The sequence below is a fragment of the Eubalaena glacialis genome, chromosome 18, assembly GCF_028564815.1.
Source record: "Eubalaena glacialis isolate mEubGla1 chromosome 18, mEubGla1.1.hap2.+ XY, whole genome shotgun sequence".
Classification (NCBI taxonomy): Eukaryota; Metazoa; Chordata; class Mammalia; order Artiodactyla; family Balaenidae; genus Eubalaena; species Eubalaena glacialis.
This window is the reverse complement of record NC_083733.1, coordinates 64,421,337-64,443,835: the sequence shown is the minus strand read 5'-3', so window position 1 is coordinate 64,443,835 and position 22,499 is coordinate 64,421,337. Positions and strand designations below refer to the sequence as shown.

The window sequence follows — 22,499 nt, the reverse complement described above, 5'->3', positions numbered from 1 at the left end:
TAAGTCTAACCTCACAAGCTGAGATGCAGGGACTTGTCATGGGCCCTACTATTACCCAAGCTTGGCGGGCCATCCTCGTGTTCACTTGCGGGGGAGAGGGGGCGTGTTCTCTGCTGTACGGACACCTGAAATTCCTCTGACACGGCCGCGCTCATTGGGCCGTTTCTTTCTTGACCGCTGAAGTGGACGGCGCCCGCGCCATGTTTGCCTTGTATAAGCTCGAGCCTCTGAAACTCTATGCAGCTTGTGCAGTGTTGTTTGCAACTCTTCCAGCCTGGCCGCACAGGGGATGAAGTATCAGGTGAGGGAACAGTTCAGGGGCCTTTTGCTGGTCTCGAGCCATGCGGGTTAGTGGCGCAGAAACAGCCATCTCTGTTCTGCATGATAAATACTCAAAGATGGCTGCCCCCAGGGAGGCGAGGCGCAGAGGGCGCGGACACATTACCCTCCAAGGAGAAGCGGAAGCCCAATTGTCCGCGCTGCGTAGAAGAGTTTCAGTCCCTCATCGGCCGCCGTAGTCCGGTGCCGAAGCTGGCTTTAGGGAACCTGAAATGAAAGCATTCACAAGTGTAGCCGCTAGGAGATCGGAGTGGGATCAAGAGGAAATCAGGTCAGTGTGTGACTCTTTCCGTGGGATAGGTTAAGGGGTGAGAGAGGATCTGTGGGCGTCCGTGTAGGTAGGAGCCGCAGAGTCCGCGGGGAGAGCTGGTGGTCTGGCACCATGGATCTGAAGTTGGGATGCCTTTGCTGTCGGGCATGGGGGAGCTCTCGTGGTCGTGCATTAAAGGTCCATCGAAATCAAGGACTCAGAGTCCTGAGGTCAGAGTTTGGGGTCTTTGCAGTTCACTTTGTTAGTAGGGCTCAGTAATTGGGAACGGGAGTGGGGGTGGTATTTGTCAATGTAAGTGGTGTTTGAATTCATTTGGCGCTCAGTGACGGAGTAGCCAGGGGTGAGATAGACCAGATGAACGCTACAAGCCCCCTTTCCTCTCCAAGGACTGCTTGAAGCCCCCTTTCCTCTCCAAGGACTGCTTTGGAAGTCTCTTTAGGGTCCTACATCACCTTCTCCTTTCGTCCCCACAGATATGAAATTTAGGGAGATCAAGCATTAAGCAAATCTAAAGTGGTAAACTTTCTGTTTAAGATGAGGTTTCTTTCCTCCTTACTGAGAGTTTACTTGGCTATTTCTTTTCAGATTCTTTTTGACACCAGTAAAATAACCCTTCTGGTCCCTCAAATTCTGTTTCCCAACTCTTATTCAAATGTTAGTATATTTCAATTTTTGTCTTTTTATTTTCTTAATTTTCATAATTCAGATAAACTATGGAAACACAGGTGTAATTTGCCTCTTTTAAAAAAGTTAATTTCATATTCTAAACATTTCCATAATACAAATTCTCTTAGTTATTACTTTTAGGATTACATTAGGATTTGGTATTTACCCGAGGGTTTGTTTCCCTGACCCACATCTCCTTCCTGGTTTTTTGCCTTTGTTGCAATTGAAATTAGGGTCTTTTTTTTTTTTTCCTTCTCATTTTTATCTCCTTTCAATTTCTTTAACATAGTAAAACAATTTTAAAATATATTATTAAATACTTTTTTTTTGGTTACTACACTGAAATTTTATGATTACTAATAGCTTTTTCCAACTCAACAGTTCATTATGAAATTATGAACTCAACATTTTATTATGAAAAATTCCAAACGTAGCAAAGTTGAATGAATTTTACAGTGCACATGTACTATACCCACCACTTAGATTGTACCATTAACATTTTACTATATTTGCTCTGTCAGTTATCTATCCATCCCTCCATTCATTAATTCATCTTGTTTTCTTTTTTGATTATTTTTATTTATTTATTTTTCTGGCCGTGCCGGGCGGCATGCGGGATCTTAGTTCCCCGACCAGGGATGGAACCCGCCCCCCCCCCCTCTGCAGTGGAAGCTCGGAGTCTTACCCACTGGACCACCAGGGAAGTCCCTCTTTCTTTTTTAAAAAAAATTTTGGTGCATTTCAAAGTAAACTGCAGACATCAGTATACTTTCCCCTAAATACTTAAGCATTTCTATCAACTACAGTTCTACCAATAGCTTAACTAATTCCTTTATATTTTCCAAGTGAATGATCTGAGCATTTCCAAATAATATTGTCCCAGTGACAAATGTATGGATTTGCTAATGAAATGAATCTGGCTTTTAAAAATCTGGATTCTCGCTCTTACTGATGACTTGGGTGAATAACTGTGATAGTGTGATTTTCAATAAGAAATATTTGGTCTTCGTCCGGTTTCTGGCACAGAGCTCCTAAAACCTTTGGACTTTTCAAAGTTTTGAGAGTGATTAAGGTGTCTCTTATTATGTTAATGAAGTGACTTTTGGAATGCACCTAAGGATGGGGCTAGTTGTCTGTACTGCTAACCATGTGATTAGAGGGTTGGAACTTTCAGTCCCACTCCCTGACCTCTTGGGAGGAGAAAGGGCTGGAGATTGAATCAACCACCAATGGCCAGCCGGTTACTCAATCATGCCTATATAATGAAGCCTCTGTAAAAACCTAAAAGGAAGGGATTCAGAGAGCTTCCGGGGTGAACTCGTGGGGGTACTGGGAGAGTGGCTCTCCGAGGGCTTGGAAGCTCCACACCCTTTCCTCATGCCTTCCCCACTGCATCTCTTCCATCAGGTTGTTCCTGAGTTATATTCTTTTATAATAAACCGGTAATCTAGTATGTAAAATATTTGAGTTCTTGAGCCACTCTAGCAAATTAATTGAACCTAAGGAGAAGATCATGAGAACCTGTGATTTATAGCCAGTTGGTCAGAAGTACAGGTAATAATCTGGACTTGAGAATGGCGTCTTATGTGATGGTGGGTGGGTGGCGGGGTGGGGGGGAGGGCAGTCTTGTGGGACTGAACCCTTAACCTGTGGGATCTGATGCTGTCTCTGGGCACATAGTGTCAGAACTGAACTGAAGTAGGATGCCCAGCTGGTGTCAGAAGAATTGCTTCGTGGTATGGGGGGGAACCCCTTCCCTCCACCAAAAGTTGGAATTGGGTCCAGAACACTTATTTAGTTACTGAACCTGAGTCTTGTTCTTCATTTGTGCAAATAAAAGTTTAGTCCCTCTCTCAAGTTTGCTGAGAATTAAGGGAATTAAAATATATAAAATTGTGATGGTTAGTGGCACATACATGGTAGAAATAAACAGCTGCTATTTTTCTGTGTTTGTACTTTCATACTTTGTAAAATATATCACTCATGTCATTTACTCATTTTTTTGTAATGAAAACTTAAAAGACCATAAACTTACAGTAATAATTAGGCAACAATAATTTTATATTCTATTACACATATTTTACATACTTGTGAAAAGATAATTAAGAAAATAAAATGACCTAATAATATCTAGGTATAATCACATTAACTTTTTGGTATCAGTATTTTTTGGTATGTCTGTATAAATATATGCATACAAAAATGTCACCTGCCATTCCAGTAAACAAGGAATGTTGCCTGCCATCAGCCACTGCATCAGCACGCCCCCACCCCGACCATGGTGCACCAAGGGGGGAATTCAGGATGGGGAAAAACAGGATACTGGCCCTAGATTGTTAAGATGCATATCTAAGGGATAATTTCAACAAGCCCAGACTCTTGCATCTTCCCATACATAGAAAACCACTAAAATCATTAACTTGAGATACGGTTTTTTTGTGATTAGCAGTTATCTTTTCACATTCAACTACATATTTCTTTTTCGGCAAAAACTTATGTATATGTCCTGGGTCCTCCTTACCTTACCTCAGCAGTTCCTCAGCTACCTGAGAGGTTGCCTCCCAGGCTGTAGTCCCCGTAAAGTCTTTGAATAACACATAACTCTCAACTTTTAGGTTCTGCATTTTTCTTCAGACATATGTTTTACACATTTTGTATTATGGCAGAAAAACATTTATGCTACATATAACTGAGTTACATATTTTTTCACTAAATATAGAATGTTTTTAAATAGCTACACAGTATTCCATTGAAAGTTTATACTAATCAGTTAATCCTCTATCACTGCATCTATATAATACTTTATGTATATGTATACATTTATGTATAAATATATAAATATAAATATATTATGTATACATTTATGTATAAATATATATACACAAATTTATAGGAATATGTATCTTTGCATGCTTATGCCATTATTTCCTTTGCAGAAATTTCTAGAAGTAAAATTTTTGGTTACCAGTGATAACTATTTTGAAAATTTCAGTATACAGTGTTAAAGTATTCCACTAAAATGTTCCGCCATGTAACAGACATCAATTTTCTTTTATATAATTCTATCAATTTCTTTTTGTGGTAAAACACACTTAACATAAGATTTATCATTTTAACCATTTTAAAGTGTATAATTCAGTGACATTAAGTACAGTCACAACATTGTACAAACATCACCACTATCTAGTTGTAGAACTGTTTTATCATCCCAGATGGAAACTATGCATCCATTAAGTACTCACTTCCCATTCCTGTCTCCCCCGCCAGTCCCTGGCAACCACTAAATGCCTTTTTGTCTCTATGGATTTGCCTATTCTGGACATTTCATATTAATGGAATCATATAATATGTCGCCTGTTATTTCTGACTTCTTTCAGATAGCATACTGTTTTCAAGGTTCATGTTGTAGCATCTATGAGTACTTTATTCCTTTTTATGGCTAATATTTCACTTTATGGATTTTGTTTATTCATTCATCTGTTGATAGACACCTCATTTTGTTTATTCATTCATCTGTTGATAGACATTTGGGTTGTTTCCACCTTTTGGCTATCATGAGTAGAGCAGCTCCGAAATTTGAATACAAGTTTTAATACCGGTTTTCAATTCTACTGGGCATATACCTAAGAGCAGAATTGCTAAGTCATATAGTAATTCTGTATTTAACTTTTTGGGTAACCGCCAACCCGTACTCCACAGAGGCTGCACCATTTTACATTGCCTCCAGCAATGTATGAGGATTCTAATTCTCCACATCCTTGCTAACACTTATTATTTTATTTATTTATTTTTATGGCCATGCTGATGGGTATGAAGTGGTAAAGTGGTATCTCATTGTGGTTTTGATTCTGTTTCCCTAATGACAAATGATGAGGAACATCTTTTTATGTGCCATCTTTATACGTTCTTTGGAGAAATGTCTATTCAAGCCTTTTTGTCCATTGTTTAAATTGTCTTTTGGTTATTGAATTGTAATTGTTCTTTATATATTCTGCTCACTAGACCCTTAATCAGTTATATTATTTGCAAATATTTTCTCCCATTCTGTGGGTTTCCTTTTCACTCTCTTGGTAGCGTCTTATACAGACTACTTTTAAATTTTGATGAAGTCTAGGGGCTTCCCTGGCGGTGCAGTGGTTAAGAATCCGCCTGCCAACGCAGGGGACACGGGTTCCAGCCCTGGTCCGGGAAGATCCCACATGCCGTGGAGCAACTAAGCCCGTGCGCCACAACTACTGAGCCTGCGCTCTAAGGCTGCGAGCCACAACTACTGAAGCCCGCGCACCTAGAGCCCACGCTCCCCAACAAGAGAAGCCACCGCAATGAGAAGCCGGCGTACCACAACGAAGAGTAGCCCCCGCTTGCCGCAACTAGAGAAAGCCCACACGCAGCAACGAAGACCCAATGCAGCCAAAAATAAATAAATAAAATAAATTAAAAAAAATTTTTTGATGAAGTCTTATTTTGTTTTGTTCTTTGTATTTTTTGGTGTCATATGTAAGGCTCTGTTGCCAAATTTGAGGTCAGAGTTTAATAGTTTTACCTCCTACGTTTTTCTTTTGGCACTTTGATTTAAGAAGGCACTGCCTTTTTTTTTCTTTCTTTTCTTTTTATAAATTTATTTATTTTTGGCTTTCTCTAGTTGGAGCGAGAGGGGGCTACTCTTTGTTGCAGTGTGTGGGCTTCTCATTGCAGTGGCTTCTCTTGTTGTGGAACACAGGCTCTAGGCACACGGGCTTCAGTAGTTGTGGCATGCAGGCTCAGTAGTTGTGGCATGTGGGCTCTAGAGGGCAGGCTCAGTAGTTGTGGTGCATGGGCTTAGTTGCCCCGTGGCATGTGGGATCTTCCTGGACCAAGGCTCAAACCCGTGTCCTCTGCACTGACAAGTGGCTTCTTAACCACTGAATCACGAGGGAAGTCCCAGGAAGGCACTGCCTTCTGATCTCCATGGTTTCTGGTAGAAATCAGCTGTTCATCTTATTTCATATCCATTGCATATGACAGTTGGTTCTTGCTGCTTTGAAGATTCTCTGTCTTTGGCTTTTGATAGTTTGAACTTTATGTGTCTCACTGTAGAATTCTTTGAGTTTAAAAAAGAAAAGAATGCATATTGGTTCTGTTTGGGGCACTCCTTCAAACTTAGCCAGACCATTTATAACAGTGCCTTAGGCTTCTTTTCCTGCTTCTGCTGAGCCTAAGTACCAGACAGAGGTGAAAGCTCATGTTCTTCTCCATGTGTATATTGTATGCAGGCCTCTTGTGTCTGTCCTTTAGGGAACGCACAAATAGGTAAAAACATACAATTCCTTGGGAACAAGATTTATTTTGCGCCCTACAGGTCCAGGTATCCATCCACACCAGGAATACAGGCTGCCGCTCTGCCACAGTGGCTGTGGGGGCAAGACTAATTTAGAATGCCATAAAAAGTCTCCTGTTTCAGTGACCTTTCTCCTGGTCAAGTGTTCACTTTGTTTCTGTAAACCATTGACTATCTTCCAGAGTTCCAGTAAGGTTGATTCTGACAGTTTTTGTCAGTTTTTTTAGTGCTCCTGAGGAATCCCCTGGAGGTCTGTACTCCACCATTTTTGCTAATGTCACTCTATGATGCTGTCAGTTTTTACATATAGATTGTATAACTGGTCAGTTAACTTAATACTCTTATTTTTGGTGTTCACTAAAATTGACCTCCATCTCTTATGTTAGTAATTCTTTTTTTTAATGTTAGTAATTCTTACTTGATTCTTTTATCAGACTGCATTGGGAGTGTTTCCAGAACAGTGGTGAAAAATAATGGTATTGTTGCACTAGCACGTGCGCGCGCATGCAAACACGCGCGCGCACACACACACACACAAACCCACCCGTCCTCTTGGTGAGTGCTTTTATCTCTGGCTTTCAGCTGGACATATGTGGGATTTATTCAGTTTTTTTTTTTTTATTATGGTTCTTTTTCTTTTTGAAAGATATACTTATACAAATACAACTTAAATCATATCATCTTCTATTTCCCCCCTTCTCTTCCCATGGATAACTGCTATCTTGTTATATATTATACATATTTTCATACTTTTACTAGATGTGTATGTATCCACAAACAATACATACTCTTGTTTTGTGTTTTAGAAACAGATGAGGATGGTAGTGTATCGTATGTATTTTTTTTAAAAACTATAGGTCATGTTTTGTTTTTTCATGCTAAGGCAGTAATGAATTCCTAACCCACCCTGGGCTCAAATTTGAAATAGATGTTGGATTTTTATGAAATATTTTTCTCAGCATCGATTTTGGCGATCATGTGACTTTTCTAATCTATTAATATATTGTAGCAGACACTCCTGGTTCCTTGCTGTGCAAAGAGTTGACATAGCTGACCTGAGACTGTTCTCCTTGGAAAGGCCTGCTGACAAGATGCCTTCCCTGGCATCTGCGAACTTAGATTTTGGGAGGGTTCCCACTCTTCCCTATCAAGAGTGGCTCACTGTGCCAAGACTCTTCTTTCAAACAATATGGTTTGTCTTGAACACCTGTTTTCCTCTGGGATTCTGGAATTTTGGTATGTACTAGGAATAGCCCCCCATAAAAGCCATGGGCACCGAGTCTCTAATAAGCTAACACATTTCACATGAGTTATCACAACTTGTTGCTGGGGAACTGAGCATATCCTCTGTGACTTCATGGAGACAGGACTCTTGGAAGCTTGTGCCTCGTTTTCCCCCAGACTTTGCCACACCTTTTCCCTTTGCTGATTTTGCCTTGTATACTTTCATGGTAATAAATCAGTTATATGCTAAATCTTGGGAGTCCTAAGGAATCACTGAATCTGGGCGTGGTCTTAGGGACCTCCAGCACACCTGCCCAATGTCCATTCACTTCCTTCTCCTTTTCTGCCAGATTCTCCAGGCATTCCTTGGCTTGTGGCAGCATAACTGATGTCTGCCTCTGTCTTCACATGGTCTCATCTTCCCTGTGTGTTTCTTCTCAGTGTGTCTGGTATAAGGACACTCATTGGATTTTAGGGCCTACCTGGATAATCCTGGATGTTCTCATCTTGAGATCCCTATAATTACATCTGCAAAGACCCTTTTACCAAATCAGATCACATTCACATGTTCATGGGGTTAAGATGTGAACATATCTTTGGGGGGGGCACCATTCAACCCACTACAAAGGAGTATGTGGACACATGTGATTTTAAGGGAAAAAATGTCCAGAGCCTCACTTCTATATGTCTTCTTTCCCCAAACTGATCTGTGTGAGAAGTCTTCTGCCATTCTTCTGCCAGGCTTTGTGCTGTGCTGGTTTTCCTTCCCCACCTTCCCTTTCTCATTCATGCTACTTGTACTTCACAGAAGAAAGGCATACCCCCCCCCCATTTAGATTGTTATGTTTTACTGCCGCAGGGGCATCAAATAAAGGGACAGTTAGAAGCACTGGCCTTGACTTAAGGTGGGTGAACAGCAGCAGTGACAGCATCTGGGCCCAGAGGGAATATATCACCCAAATGAACTTACTCTTCACTCCACAGGTCCTGGCTTCAAGGAGCAAGAGAAATCAAGTAAAGGACGAGGAGGAGGTTCCTGTAGTTGCATATGGTCATTTCGTGGGACATCCGTTACCTGAGACTGAGATTTTGGAACAGAAATTTAGGGCAGATCCAGAAGAGACTAAAAACAACATCCCAGTTACTTGGCATTTCCCAAAACAAGACAATGACGAAGGCTCAGGTGACTTTGGGTTTGTTTTATTCTTGATTCCCTCATGAATTTCCAGAAGGCTGAAAAAAAAAAGCAGTCCAATTAAATGAAAAGTATAAATTGGGAAAAAATGGGCTCTGGGGAGAAATAAACTGTACCTTCAAAATCATGATGAAGTAGAATCAGGTATATATTGTTCATAGATTTTGGACTACATGACCAATGTTGGTATATAATGTATGACTCTGCAGGTCCCTCCTGGTTACATAAACCATCAACTTGCATGTAATCTGTCAGCCATTGCAACCAGAGAATCATGATAAGTTATTTGATATGCATTGAATCTGAGGAGAAGGCAGATCATTTCCTCAGGAGATGTCACTATTTCATGGTACTCAAGTCTTGGGAAATTTCTTTGATGGTTTCTTTCTAGAGTTGATAACATTCATTGTGTTCATAGCATTCTTCTAATATTGATAGATATACAAGCAGGTTGTGTATGGCTGTTTCTTATATGATTATTCTGAGTCCTCTGCTGGACTAGACCAAGTAGAATTCAGTGCACACAGTTTTTCAAAAGACCACAGCTTGGTGACTTATATACCCACACTTGTTTTGGGCTGGTTTTTTCCTTGAATAAAACCTAAAGTGCCCAGGAAAATGGAAGGCTTGCACAGTTATCAAAGGACATCTGTGAACAGGTTGTAGAACGGGTACTTCAGTACAGATTTGGCCACAGGGAGTTACAAATTCTTGTTTGGTAATGGCTTGGGTTTTTGAGATCCACAGAGTTTGCTTTAGAACTTTACCTTATCTCAGAAAATACAGAGCCTTTCCCTGTGTTCAAAATCTAGTTATTACTGTACTTTTCATGCCCAAAAAGTTAAATATTTTGTGTAGATAGGAAAGAGCTAGATGTTGTTATATTTAATTGGAATAAAATTAGTGAACTATATGGAAAAGAAGAACTCATCTAAATATTGAAACTAGCAAAATAATAATCATCAGATTGATGTTTGGTCAGTTTAAAGCAATTACATCTAATCCTGGTACTGCTATTGTGCCATTCAACGAGATACCAGTATTTCTGTGAGTGATGACGGTTATTATGTATTGAACTAAATTTAAATCCCCAAGTTGATAAAGCTATTAAAAATGAAATAATTGATCAAGTAATAAGGAAAATTTAACCAGAAAAAGTTCAATTGCTTATAAAATTTTGATAAAGGAAAGAGAATACCCCCCCCCAAGAATCTAGTTGTTACCTCCCACCTCCTTATTGCCTTTATTTTAATTAAACAAGTGACTCGTTGTGGTATTTTATATATATATATATATATATATATATATATATATATATATGTAGTCTTTGTCTCTGGTTCCTGGCACAGAGTTCCTAAAACCTTTGGAATTTCCTGACAGATAGGAGTGTCTTTTTTTTATCCATAACAAGCCCCTTTGAGCCATATATGAGTTTATGCTAATGAGGTGACTCAGGATGGGCCCCTAGAGAGCTTCAGGATGGGAGCTGATCCCCAGAAAGACCAAGCCTTGATTGGAACTTCTGGCTCTACCCTCTGATCTCAGTAGACAGGAGAGGGGCTGGAGATTGAGCTCTATCGCTAGTAGGCAGTGGTTTAATCAGTCATGCCTATGCAATGGAACGTCCATAAAAACCCCAACGGGGTTCAGAGAGCTTCCAAGTAGGCAGACAGTCCACTTGCTGGGAGGGTGACTCACCCCAACTCGATAGGGACAGAGGCCCTTGCACTCAGGACCCTTTTAGATTTGGCTCTATGAGCCTCTTCATGTGACCATTCATTTGTGTCCTTTATAATAAACTATAAGAGTAAGCATAACAATTTCCTGAGTTCTGTGAGTTGTTCTAGCAAATTATCAAACCTTAGCAGGGAAGTTATGGGAACCCCCGAATTTGTAGCTAAGTTGGACACAAGTGCAGGGAACCTGGAATCTGGGACTTTGTACTGGTGACTGAAGTGAAGGCAGTCTTGTGGGACTGAGCTCTTTAGCCTGTGGAGCCTGATGGTAACTCTGAGTTGTTAGCGTCAGATTAGGATTGAATTCAAAGACCAAATGTTAGAACAAAAGATGCTCCTAGTGCTTTTATCACTTAGGAGACTACAAGGGTTTTAGAAGCGCTAAGCCGGCAACCAGGGACAGAGAACATTATATATATTTTCTGTTATTTCACACCTTCCATTTCAATAATGAGAGAAACACTCTTATCACATGGACTGTGTTGTTACAGGGATCGCTGACACTGGAGGATGTGGCCATGGACTTCACGTGCGAGGAGTGGCAGCTCCTGGACCCTGATCAGAAGGACCTGTACAGGGACGTGATGCTGGAGAACTATAGCAACCTGCTGTCCGTGGGTGAGGACGGCTCCCCTGGGTCCCTTGGATGGTGCCTTTTCTTTCTTCAGCTTTTGAAAGCGTTGTTGTGTCTGTGGTGCTCTGAAATGGGAGATTTTCAGTCCTCCCCCCGGCCCCAGATGAGAAGGTATAATCTCTCCACGTTTTAGAGACAAGCCTTTAATTTCCAAACATGCAGATCGTGCAGTCCCTAAAGTGTACCATTCTCATAGCATCACAGATCCCTAGTGCCATTTGATGAGCCTAAGTCTTCTGTTATTTCCCACGAACAGGGTATCAAGTTAGCAAACCTGATATACTCTCCAAGTTGGAACAAGGAGAACCACCATGGACCTTAGAAGATGAAGTTCACAGTCACCCCCATCCAGGTAAGTGAGAGAGAACCAGCAAGAGGGGGAAGGCTGTGGAAATCACTTTCTAGTCCTTTAGAGAAGGCATCCCAGTGGTGAGGGTGTCTGAGGATACAGAAATACAGAAACAGCCTCCATGTATCCCTTTCCTCATATGAGAGCTCTTTTTCTGTGCAAGAACTTAGAGGAAAATATACCACTTTATCTCATCTTGGAATGAATCCCTGTTTATTTCTTCTTAGATGTCAAATTTCCCCCTCCTAGGATTATTCTTGCTTGGTTTTTCAAATCCTCCCATTCTTCACTTGTTAGAGTCTGATTTTATGTTCCTTTCACGTCTCTTGGTATGAAATTCCTCCTTCCGTGTCTCTCTTCTAAGAGAAAACTTTGAATTCATCATTGTCTTCTGACTCATACACCTTCCTGCTCCATTGGGAAATATTTATTTCCCTTTACGACATCCAACTGCACCTCAGGTGCCTTACTCTTGTAGTAATGTGGTGTCTTAATGTGTATTCATCTGCTTGCTTGACTTTTCTTTTTACCCCCTCTGAGATTCTTCAAAGGTTCTGTTGTCATCCCTCTGCTCTGTCTCATAGGCTATAAAACCTTACTTTATTCAAATGTGTTAAGCTCTTTGTGGAGACTTGCAATTGACATGTCCCTTAACACTGTCTAATATACCTGCTGGTACCATATATTTTAACCTGTCTCCATGGCAATTCCCAATGAGTTCACTCTTTTTGTGTGAGAAACTAGAACCATCTTCCCTCCCAGAAAATCCCTTTCCAACATCCTTTTTAAAATTGAGATTCTCTTGTACTTCTGTACATCTTAAATCCTGGCATTACCTTGAATCTTCTCTGCCCTCTGGGCTCCTGTATTTAATGCCTCTGCTATTCCTGTTCTTTGTTTAATTAGGAAAGACATTTCTAAACTTTCTCATTCTCATTTCCTAGCCTAAACGAAATCATAAAACCTCATGCCCACCTTACTGTAGTTCCTTTTTATATTTGTTAATTAATCATTCTCTTAAACTTTAGATTTTGTTGCTGGATTCTTTTCCGTAAAGCTATCCTTTTCCTCCTCATAGTCTGATGGCATTAAGTCCCAGTTGACCATATTACTATGACACAAATTTCTCTTCTATCAAACATCTAAGTCCCCACTCTCGAAGAGGAGGCAGAAATTTAACAAAAATAGAGTTTCAGTTTTATAAGATGAAAAGAGTTAATGGAGAGAGATAGTGGTGATGGTTATACACCATTGTGAATGCATTTTAATACACTGAACTGTGCACTCAGAAATGATTAAGATGGTAAATTTTGTGTTATGTGTAATTTATCACAATAAAAATAAATGGGAAAAAGTACACAGATACTATGTCTGGTGGTGAAAACGAATGTAAACACCAAACCATCAGCATGGAAAATGATTGGAGATGAGGTCAATGGGGTCATAACTGGGGGTTTGCAATAGGTCAGTTGGTCACATAGGGCCTTGTCATCCATTTCAAACACTTGATTTTCCTCCTAATGAGAAAACCTTTAGAAGGATTAGGGTATAGCAGTGACGTGATATAATTTATGTTTTAGAGGTATCACCTTGGCTGTCAGTAGAAAATAGACTGGAATAGGCAGGTGTTGAAGCAGAAAACCAGATGTGAGACCTGGTTGTTGGTGACTTCAACCCAGCTTGAGGATAGTATGAGAAGATTCTGGAACAATAAAGACTGAATTTGCCACTGAAGTAGGTATGGGGTATGTTTGTTTCCTAGGTAACAAATTACCACAGACTGGGTGACTTGAAACAACAGAAATGTATTCTCACAGTTTTAGATGCTAGAATTTGAAAATCAAGGTATTGGTAGAGCCATGCTCCCTTTCAAAGATCTAGGAATGAATCCTTTCTTGTCTATTCCTCGCTTCTGGTAGTGGTCAGAAATCTTTGATGTTCCTTAGATTGTAGACATGTCATTCCAGTCTTTGCCTCTGTTATTACATGACCTTCTCCCTGTATGTCTCTGTGTGTCTGTAGCCAAATCTCCCTCTCCTTAGAAGGACCCCAGTCATTGGATTAGGGTTCACTCTAATCCATTATGACCTCATCTTCATTACATATGCAAAGACCCTGATTCCAAATAGGGTCACATTCATAGCTACTAGGGGTTAGGGTTTAAACATATCTCTTTGGGGGACATATTCAACCCACAATATGGAGTGTGAGAAGGGAAAAAAAAACAGATGGGAGATGATGCTAAGGATTTTTGATAGAAGAGACTAAATTTAGTGGGAAACAAAGAAATGTCTTTCAGAGCAAAGATTTTATGAGCAAAGCTAGGACAAATCTTCATGTAATATTTACAGATTAAGCTTTTGAACGTGTGAAATGTTTCTATCATTGAAGGCTGTACAAAATTCAAGTAAATAGTAAATATAGAGACTATTTCAGAAATTTAGAAGAAAAGTAGCCTAAAGTGGTATAGAGAGAATGAAGAGTGATAGTATCATAAAGTATCTTAGGTGAGAGAAATAGCTCAGTTTTGAATTAAGATGATAAGGAAACATGGCAAGAAACTGGAAATGTGCAAGGCCATGTGGGGACTGTCAAAAGATTGGCCTGAAACCAGCCATGTGGAGACCAATATTTGAAGGTATTTGTTGGGGAGCTAGTGGAGTGGAAACTTAGATAAACTGGGTACATCATGGTAATGTAAACTTTTATCACCAGGCTTACCTTTGTGACTTTTATGTGTTAATAATAAAGGAGGCATGGTGGAGGTTAGGTTTTGTATATTCTAACTCTAGATAGTCTTATTTTTAACCTCGGTGGCAGCATTATAGAAATAATAAGGTATAGCCAGATGTTCTAAGAAAAACTAAAGATAAAATTGTCACAAGTCTTGATTCAGGAGGAAGGTGGTCCTATAAGACCCTTTAATTAATGCCAGCAGAGACATTACTGTATGATTAAGGAAGAAGACGCTGTTGTTGGCAGGTTGAGAGATTAGTATATCAGGGACAATGAAATGGGAAAAATTCCACCATGACATCCATACAGGTACAGAATAGTGAAGAAGGTGAGCATTCCCATGTCTGGTGCAGCAGATCTGCTTCTAAAAAAGACTGTGCCCCACTAGCCTGTTGTGAAAGTCCATCAGGATCATCATGTCCCTCTTTCTGTGGGAACATATGAGAATGTGTCACAGCTCCATGCAAGGTTAGAATGTGAGATTGGTGCTTTGGGAAAGTGAATTTGATGATGGTCTACCTAATGAAGAAGAATGGCATGTTTTAGCAACAGGATGAGCACCCAAGAGTCTGTTAGAATTTTCTTGAAATCATGACCTGTATGTCCAACATTCTGAGTTGCCTCTTTGATGTATATGTTCTAACACCCACGTCTGCTTCTTTCTCTACCAGCGTGGTTATGTTAGGGTCTCTTCAGCGGGCTCTAGGAATCCCAAAACTCTATGTTGAATGACTAAAGCTTTCGTCTGTGCCTTCATCTTTTTTCAGTCTTCATGTTTCTCAGAAAGTGATCTCATACAATACTCTGACCTTAAATAATATATATATTTTTGGGTTTGGGTTTGTTTTTTTTTTTTTGGCTGCGCCATGCAGCTTGCGGGATCTTAGTTCCCTGACCAGGATTGAACCTGGGCCCATGGCAGTGAAAGTGCCGAGTCCTAACCACTGCACTGCCAGGGAAGTCCCCTTAAATAATATTTACATACTGATGTTTCCACATTGCTATCTTCAGTCAAGAACTTACTCAAGTCTTATCATCTGACTGGGTTTTCCGTGTCTGTGCTTGGATATTATCTCGAAGATGATATGTTTCAAAATGTACTTGGTTTCCCTCACATTCTGAACTTGGTTTCCCTCACATTCTGAAGTTCAGCGATATTCCTCATCTTGTTAAAAGGCACTACCCAACTACCCAATGGGTCAAGCCAAATACTTAGGCATACACTTTGATTCCCTCCTTTGTTACCTCTTCTCACATCAAATCCATTAGTGAGTCTTGTTTATCCTTCTTTCCAAATAAATCCTGATATCTTCCATTTCTTATTTCCTTTGCTTCTTCAAACCACTGTCACACTTGCAACTGCCTGCTTTATTCCTTATCTTATTTGTTTATTGTTTCCCTTTCCACCCATAGAATATGGCTTCAGTGAAAGTAAAGAATTTTTACCCTGATGGCTGTTATCTTTTGGGTTGTTTGGTGTTTTATATTACTGTGTCTTTAACCATTTCCAAGAGAAAGGAGTTAGTGTTTAATGGATATAGAGTTTTTCAGTTGGGGAAGATGAAAAAGAACTAGAGATGAATGGTCATGATGGTTGTACAACAATGTGATTGTACTTAATGCCACATAAATATACACTTAAAAATGGTTAAAATGGTAAAATTTATCTTATATATATTTAATTACAATTGTGAAAAGTTTTTTGAAAAAAAAAAGATAAGGTACTTTTATACTTGGAATTTCTTTTATATTTGATATCATAGGTTTTCCATTAAAGAGCCAGCTCACCCCAAGGTGTTTTTTTTTTTTTGTCTTCATTGAATTTATTACAATATTGCTTCTGTTTTATGTTTTGGTTTTATGGCCATGAGGCATGCGGGATCCCAGCTCCCCAACAAGGCACCAAACCCGCACCCCCTGCATTGGAAGGCGAAGTCTTAACCACTGGACCGCCAGGGAAGTCCCCCAAGGTATTTTTGAAGTAGTTTTATTCCATATGATACTCATGGAAGGGTTCATTGTTCTCTTTCCTAGAAATTGAGAAAGTGGATGATCATATGCAGCCACGTTGGCAAAACCAAACTATACTGAAGAGGTTGGAACAGTGTTATGAACAGAATGCATTTGAGAATATTATTTATCAGAGCAAAAGTTGTTTTCCTTTAAGGCCAAATCATGATGTATTTGATTTACATGGGAAAACTTTGAAATCATATTTAGATGTAATCAACCTGAGTACAAGCTGCAAAAAAATGGAGCCTGCTGAGTTTAATGGAGATGGGAGATCCTTTCTCCATGCTGATCATGAGCAAACTCATACTGAAATTAAACATCGGGACATACACAAAATAGAGAACACCCACGAATGTACTGAATGTGGCAAAGCCTTCCTCAAGAAGTCTCGGCTCAATGAACATAAGAGAATTCATAAAGGAAAGAAACCCCATGGATGTAGTGTGTGTGGGAAAACCTTCTCCAAGAAGTTCAAGCTCACTGAACATCAGCGAACTCACAAAGGAGAGAAACCCCATGAGTGCCGTGAGTGTGGAAAAGCCTTCCTCAGGAAATTTCAGCTTACTGAACACCAGAAGACTCATACAGGAAATAAACCCCATGTATGCAGTGTATGTGGGAAAGCATTCTACAGAAAGTTCAAGCTAACTGAACACCAGAGAACTCATACAGGAGAGAAACCCTATGAATGTACTGAATGTGGCAAAGCCTTCTTTAGGAAGGCAGAACTCATTATACATCAGAGAAACAAAAGAGGAGAAAAACCCCATGTATGCAATGAGTGTGGGAAAGGTTTCTCCAGAAAATCACAGCTCATTCTGCACCAGAAAATTCATACAGGAGAGAAATCTTATATATGCAGTGAATGTGGAAAAGGTTTCATACAGAAGGGCAATCTTATTATACATCAACGAACTCACACTGGAGAGAAACCCTATGGATGCACTGAATGTGGTAAGGCCTTCAGCCAGAAGGCATGCCTCATAGCACATCAGCGATTTCATACAGGAAAGACTCCCTTTGTATGTACTGACTGTGGAAAATCTTGTTCACAGAAATCAGGACTCATTAAACATCAGAGAATTCACACAGGAGAGAAACCCTATGCATGCAGTGACTGTGGGAAAGCCTTCACTACAAAGACAATGCTCATTGTCCATCAAAGAACTCACACGGGAGAGAGGCCCTATGGATGCAATGAGTGTGGGAAAGCTTTCTCCCACATGTCATGCTTGGTTAAACATAAGAGGACACACACAAGAGAGAAACAAGTAGATTCACTGAAGGTGGAATATCCTTCCACAAAGGGTCACAGCTTATTAGATACTAGTGAACTCATGCAGGGGGAAAACCCTGTTAATATGGTGACTGTGCAGATGCCTTCTGCAACCCCTCAGACATCATTAAACATCAGTGGGCTCCTAGCAGATAGGAATGTAGTCCTTATGGAACAGCCAGATGCCAGAGGTGCACCCTCAGGAGATAACAGAGAGTTTGTGCAGGAGAGAAACTTCATGAATGCGATGAATGTGGTTATGCCTTCAGTAGTCAATTACATCTTATTTTATGTCACAAAAAACACATAGGAAAAAACTGGTACATTCTATTTGGAAAAGCCTTGAGCAATAATGTATAGCTGATTATATGGTTATGTATAAAAAGCAAACCTATGAAGGCAGAGGTTAGGAAAGCTGTGTTTTGGAAGATAGACCCTATTATCAGTGATTACCAAAGGTCATCAGCGAGCTTATAGTGTGTAAAAATATGAGAGTGGTAAAGTCCTTCCCTCAATAAGTGTCATTACATACTGGAGAGAAACTTGGAAGGCAGTGAATGTGGCAGGGTTTTCCGCCCCATCCATTAGCTGATGAAATCATATACAAGTAAAACACTGTGAACACACTAATTGTGGAATATCTTACTAAAGTTCTTGTGAAGCAAAGCCTGTGAAAATGAGAAATATTTGAGAGCTTTATGTACCAATTCCCACTTCATAATACATTACACAATATACCTGATGTACATTTTTGGACAGGAAACCTTGAACCATATTCCTAGTTACTATGCTTATGATTCCATAATTTTAAGGAGAAAGACAGTCTACCCCACATCACTGGTTAAGGTTATCACGTTATACTCATTTCTCCTAATTGTGGATTCTTTTTCTTTTTTAAAAAAAAATTATCTTCAATGCCCACCCAATATATGATTAGCTGCTGCATTTCTTAGGCTCTAAATTTATTTAAATATTATTTCAGATAACTGAATTCCCTCACAACAGAAATGAATATTAAATTCATAAATGTAACTTAATGTCCTTGGATAAGCTTAAGTTCAATTTATAAATAAGACTAAGCATTATACCATAAAGGTCACTATAAATGTGATTTTTAAAATTTTCTAGACTTGAAAAGGTAGTGAAATCAGGTTTGCAAAATGAACTGAAACATTGCCCAAGGACAATTAGTAATTTAAACCTACAAATTAAAAAATGAAATACATTCCAACATAACTCTTGGTAATATTTTTCCTGAAAACATGAAAATAAGATGGGCAATTTGAACACAAATTAAGATGACTCTTCTTGCTTCCATCCTAGCTCTCCCCCTTCTCTGATTATCCAAATTATTCTTAGAATCCTGGGAATATGAAAGTCTAAACTGGATAACTATTCAGCTGCATTCTTCCCTCTGGAGATAGCTCCCTGCCCAACCCTTCCCTTTGCCTCATTGATGGAATGGATATAGATGTCAGGAAGAATGTTGGGGTGGTTCCATTTCTTCTCAACTCAGGGACTCTTGAGTCTTACATGTTTGAGTGTCACATGAGGAAGAGAAAAGTAGATCTTCATAGAATCAACTTCGGCCTGGTATCTCATACTCCACAGAGCTGGATCGACTGAATCAGATTGGGAATAGGTCAAGGAGCTCTGGAAGTGTGGGCTGAATCTGGTTCTAGACTGGAATACTATAGGCCTTTAACCAATCTGGCAAATATTTTCAGAATCTCTATAATTACTGAGCTGTAGCCAGAAGTAATGTCAGTAGGGACTGGCATAAAACTGATGTAGCGTTAAGGTTCAGACCAAGTCTACTGCTGGAAAACTGGGATTTGAGGAAGGGCATGAGGTCAGGTCCCTTAGGGAGAAACTAGGAGTGGAGGCATGTAAGTAGATGAGGTATCTTGATGGCATTGTAAATGATTTTTAAAAAACACATGATGTAAAAACTTAGAATCACTTGGAGAGAACATCTCAATTGTTTTCTTAAGGATTTTAATGTGGAATATATGACGATCTTAGGTCATGTATAAACATTACTATATCAGTTTCAATACAAAGCACAAATATAACAAATATCAAATAACAAATATCATCTTCCTGAGTTTGTGCTCAAATATAAGGTCTTGAATGTAAGTTATAGTCTGTAAAATTTAGACTGTAAGCTTCATGAAGAAGTAACAAGTACTTCTACTGTTTAGGGACCTTCTGTTAACCCCTATATAGCAGATGTCTAGAATGCCTGACATAGAGTAGGCACTCATTGTTAATTGGCTGAGTCTCATCCAATAAGCAATCTGGTCTTGCTCAACTGAGATCTAAAGTAGGATCAGAAAGGACCAAACTGTTTCCAAGTAACTTTAATGTATCTCAAAACAAACCTCAAGAATATTTATAGGAGTGCAAACACATTAATTACAATGTTTGTCATCCAACCAAAAATTACCAAGCATGCATAAAAGCCGGAAAGTGTGACCAATATTGAGAAAAACCAATCAGAAGTGACCTGAAACTGATGATGCTAGATTGAGCAAACAAGGACAGTATGATAACTGTATAAAGTTATAACTGTATTCCATTGGATCAAAAAGTTAGAGAAGTGATTAACATGTTAATTATAACAATGTGTAATGGGGTTTAAAAAATATATTATACGTTACACGTTCATATTTTATAAGTCCTCCCATAATATTGTTTCTTCATTCACTATCTTGAAAAGAGAGTGGAGGGCAGTTTGAGAGATTTCCACCTGGCATTCCTCACAATGATACCTCTTACCCCACTGGCCAAGAACTCAAGGCTTTTCTCTTTTTAATAAAAGCTTTTATTAGCTTTTGTTCTCTTTGTACCTGAGTTTCTTTTGCCTTGTCATCAACTTCACTGGTCTTTTCTTTTGCATACCCAAATAGGTTAAAAAACTGCTCATGCTTTTTAAGACCCCCCCCCGCAGCACAGCCCCGTGTATCATTTTGGATAGTTTCTATTGCTGTGTCTTCAAGTTGACTAATCTTTTCTTATGCAATGTCTAATTGCCATTAATTACATCAGTGTATGTTTTCTTTCAAATTGTAGTTTTTAATCTCTAGAAATTTGACTTGGGACTTTCTTTTTATATCTTTCACATCTCTATTTAACATGGTTTACTTTTAACCTATTTGTCACTTAATATTTAAAGTGGTTTTCTAGAAGGCAACATATAGTTAGGCCTTGCTTTTTTATTGAGTTGACAATATGTCTTTTTATTTAATGTGAGAATGTAGTTAGGTTGAGATTAAAAATGTGCAATTTGCTATTCATCCCATCTATTCTTTTTTTTTTTTTTTAATTTGTATTTTTGGCTTGTGCTGGGTCTTTGTTGCTGTGCGCAGGCTTTCTCTAGTTGCAGCAAGCGGGGGCTACTCTTTGTTGCAGTGCACTGGCTTCTCATTGCGGTGGCCTCTCCTGTTGCAGAACACAGGCTCCAGGCACACGGGCCTCAGTAGTTGTGGCACGCAGGCTCAGTAGCTGTGGCGCACAGGCTTAGTTGCTCCGCGGCATGTGGGATCTTCCCGGGCCAGGGCTCGAACCCGTGTCCCCTGCATTGGCAGGCGGATTCTTAACCACTGCGCTACCAGGGAAGCCCCCATCTATTCTTTGCTCCCCTTTTCCTACAATCTTTTGGAGTAACTGAGTATGTTTTATGATTATTTATCTTCTTTATTGGCTTATTAGCATTTATTTATTTATTAATTTTTGGCTGCGCCATGCGTGGCTTGTGGGATCTTAGTTCCCCGACCAGAGATTGAACCCTGGGCCCCCAGCAGTGGAAGCACGGAGTCCTAACCACTAGACCACCAGGGAATTCCCCATAATTTTGTTATTTAAGTGGTTCCTTTAGTTTACAGCATGTATCATTAACTTGTCAGTGTAAGTATTATTATATATACCTCTTCGTGTATAGTAACAGAATCTTATAATAGTATACTTCCATTTTCTGTTGCCAGATTAGCTTCATTGAAGAGACTGTCTTCTGGATGCTCCTGGGATATGTATTTAGGGGATGGGTAAGCTGGTTTTACATGATAAATCTACATTAGCATTCCTAACTCCATGTACTTTTGGATACTTTACAGAATATGGAACAAGGAATTTCTGGCATTTAAACTTTAATGTAGTTCACCTTTGAGTCAAGTCTCAGTCAACCAACCAAGCAAACTGTTAGAGCCATTCTCACTGAGCTCACACATTAAAGCCAGAATCAATTCATAGTAAGCCCATATTAAATTTGCTTGATCCAAAATCATATTCCTTCCACCATGACCCCACAAATGTTTCCCAGGTTTCTACTGAACACATTGAGCAAGATTTTAAAAAGATAAATACTTCATGACTACACTGGGTGTATCCAAAGAATGCAAAGTCGGTTAAAAGTTGTCTAATTTTATAAACAATGTAATTCACCACTGTATTAGACTGCTCTCGTTGCCATAACAAAATACCAGAGTAGGTGGCTTAAACAACAGAAATTAATTTTCTCATAGTTCCAGAGGCTAGAAGTCCAAGATCTAGGTTCCAGCAGATATAGTTTCTGGTGAGACACTGCTTTCTGGTTTCTTTTCTTATAAATAAGGACACTAAACTTCCTGGAGCCCCACCCTTACAACCTCATTTAACCTTAATTTCTTACCTTAGGAGCCCCATCTCCGAATAGAGCCACACTAGGTCTTAGGGCTTCAACATGTGAATCTGAGGAGACACAAA

The 22,499-nt window shown here is 39.5% G+C and overlaps 1 protein-coding gene across 2 annotated transcripts in view; it reads left to right on the top strand.

The window, feature by feature from the left end:
* The first annotated feature begins 281 nt into the window (after nucleotides 1-281).
* The window catches only part of LOC133078660 (zinc finger protein 577-like), a 43,370-nt gene continuing 21,152 nt past the window's right edge, over nucleotides 282-22,499 (top strand). Inside the window, exons 1-5 of one of the 2 annotated variants that reach the window (XM_061173797.1) lie at nucleotides 282-301; nucleotides 8,802-9,000; nucleotides 11,240-11,366; nucleotides 11,639-11,734; nucleotides 16,502-18,468. In XM_061173797.1, the coding sequence (XP_061029780.1) occupies nucleotides 8,866-9,000; nucleotides 11,240-11,366; nucleotides 11,639-11,734; nucleotides 16,502-18,066 (1,923 nt within the window). In that variant the 5' untranslated portion in view covers nucleotides 282-301; nucleotides 8,802-8,865 and the 3' untranslated portion in view covers nucleotides 18,067-18,468. Of the gene's footprint in view, nucleotides 302-530; nucleotides 611-8,801; nucleotides 9,001-11,239; nucleotides 11,367-11,638; nucleotides 11,735-16,501; nucleotides 18,469-21,742 lie in introns of those variants that run through there. The other variant, XM_061173799.1, reaches the window with a different exon arrangement.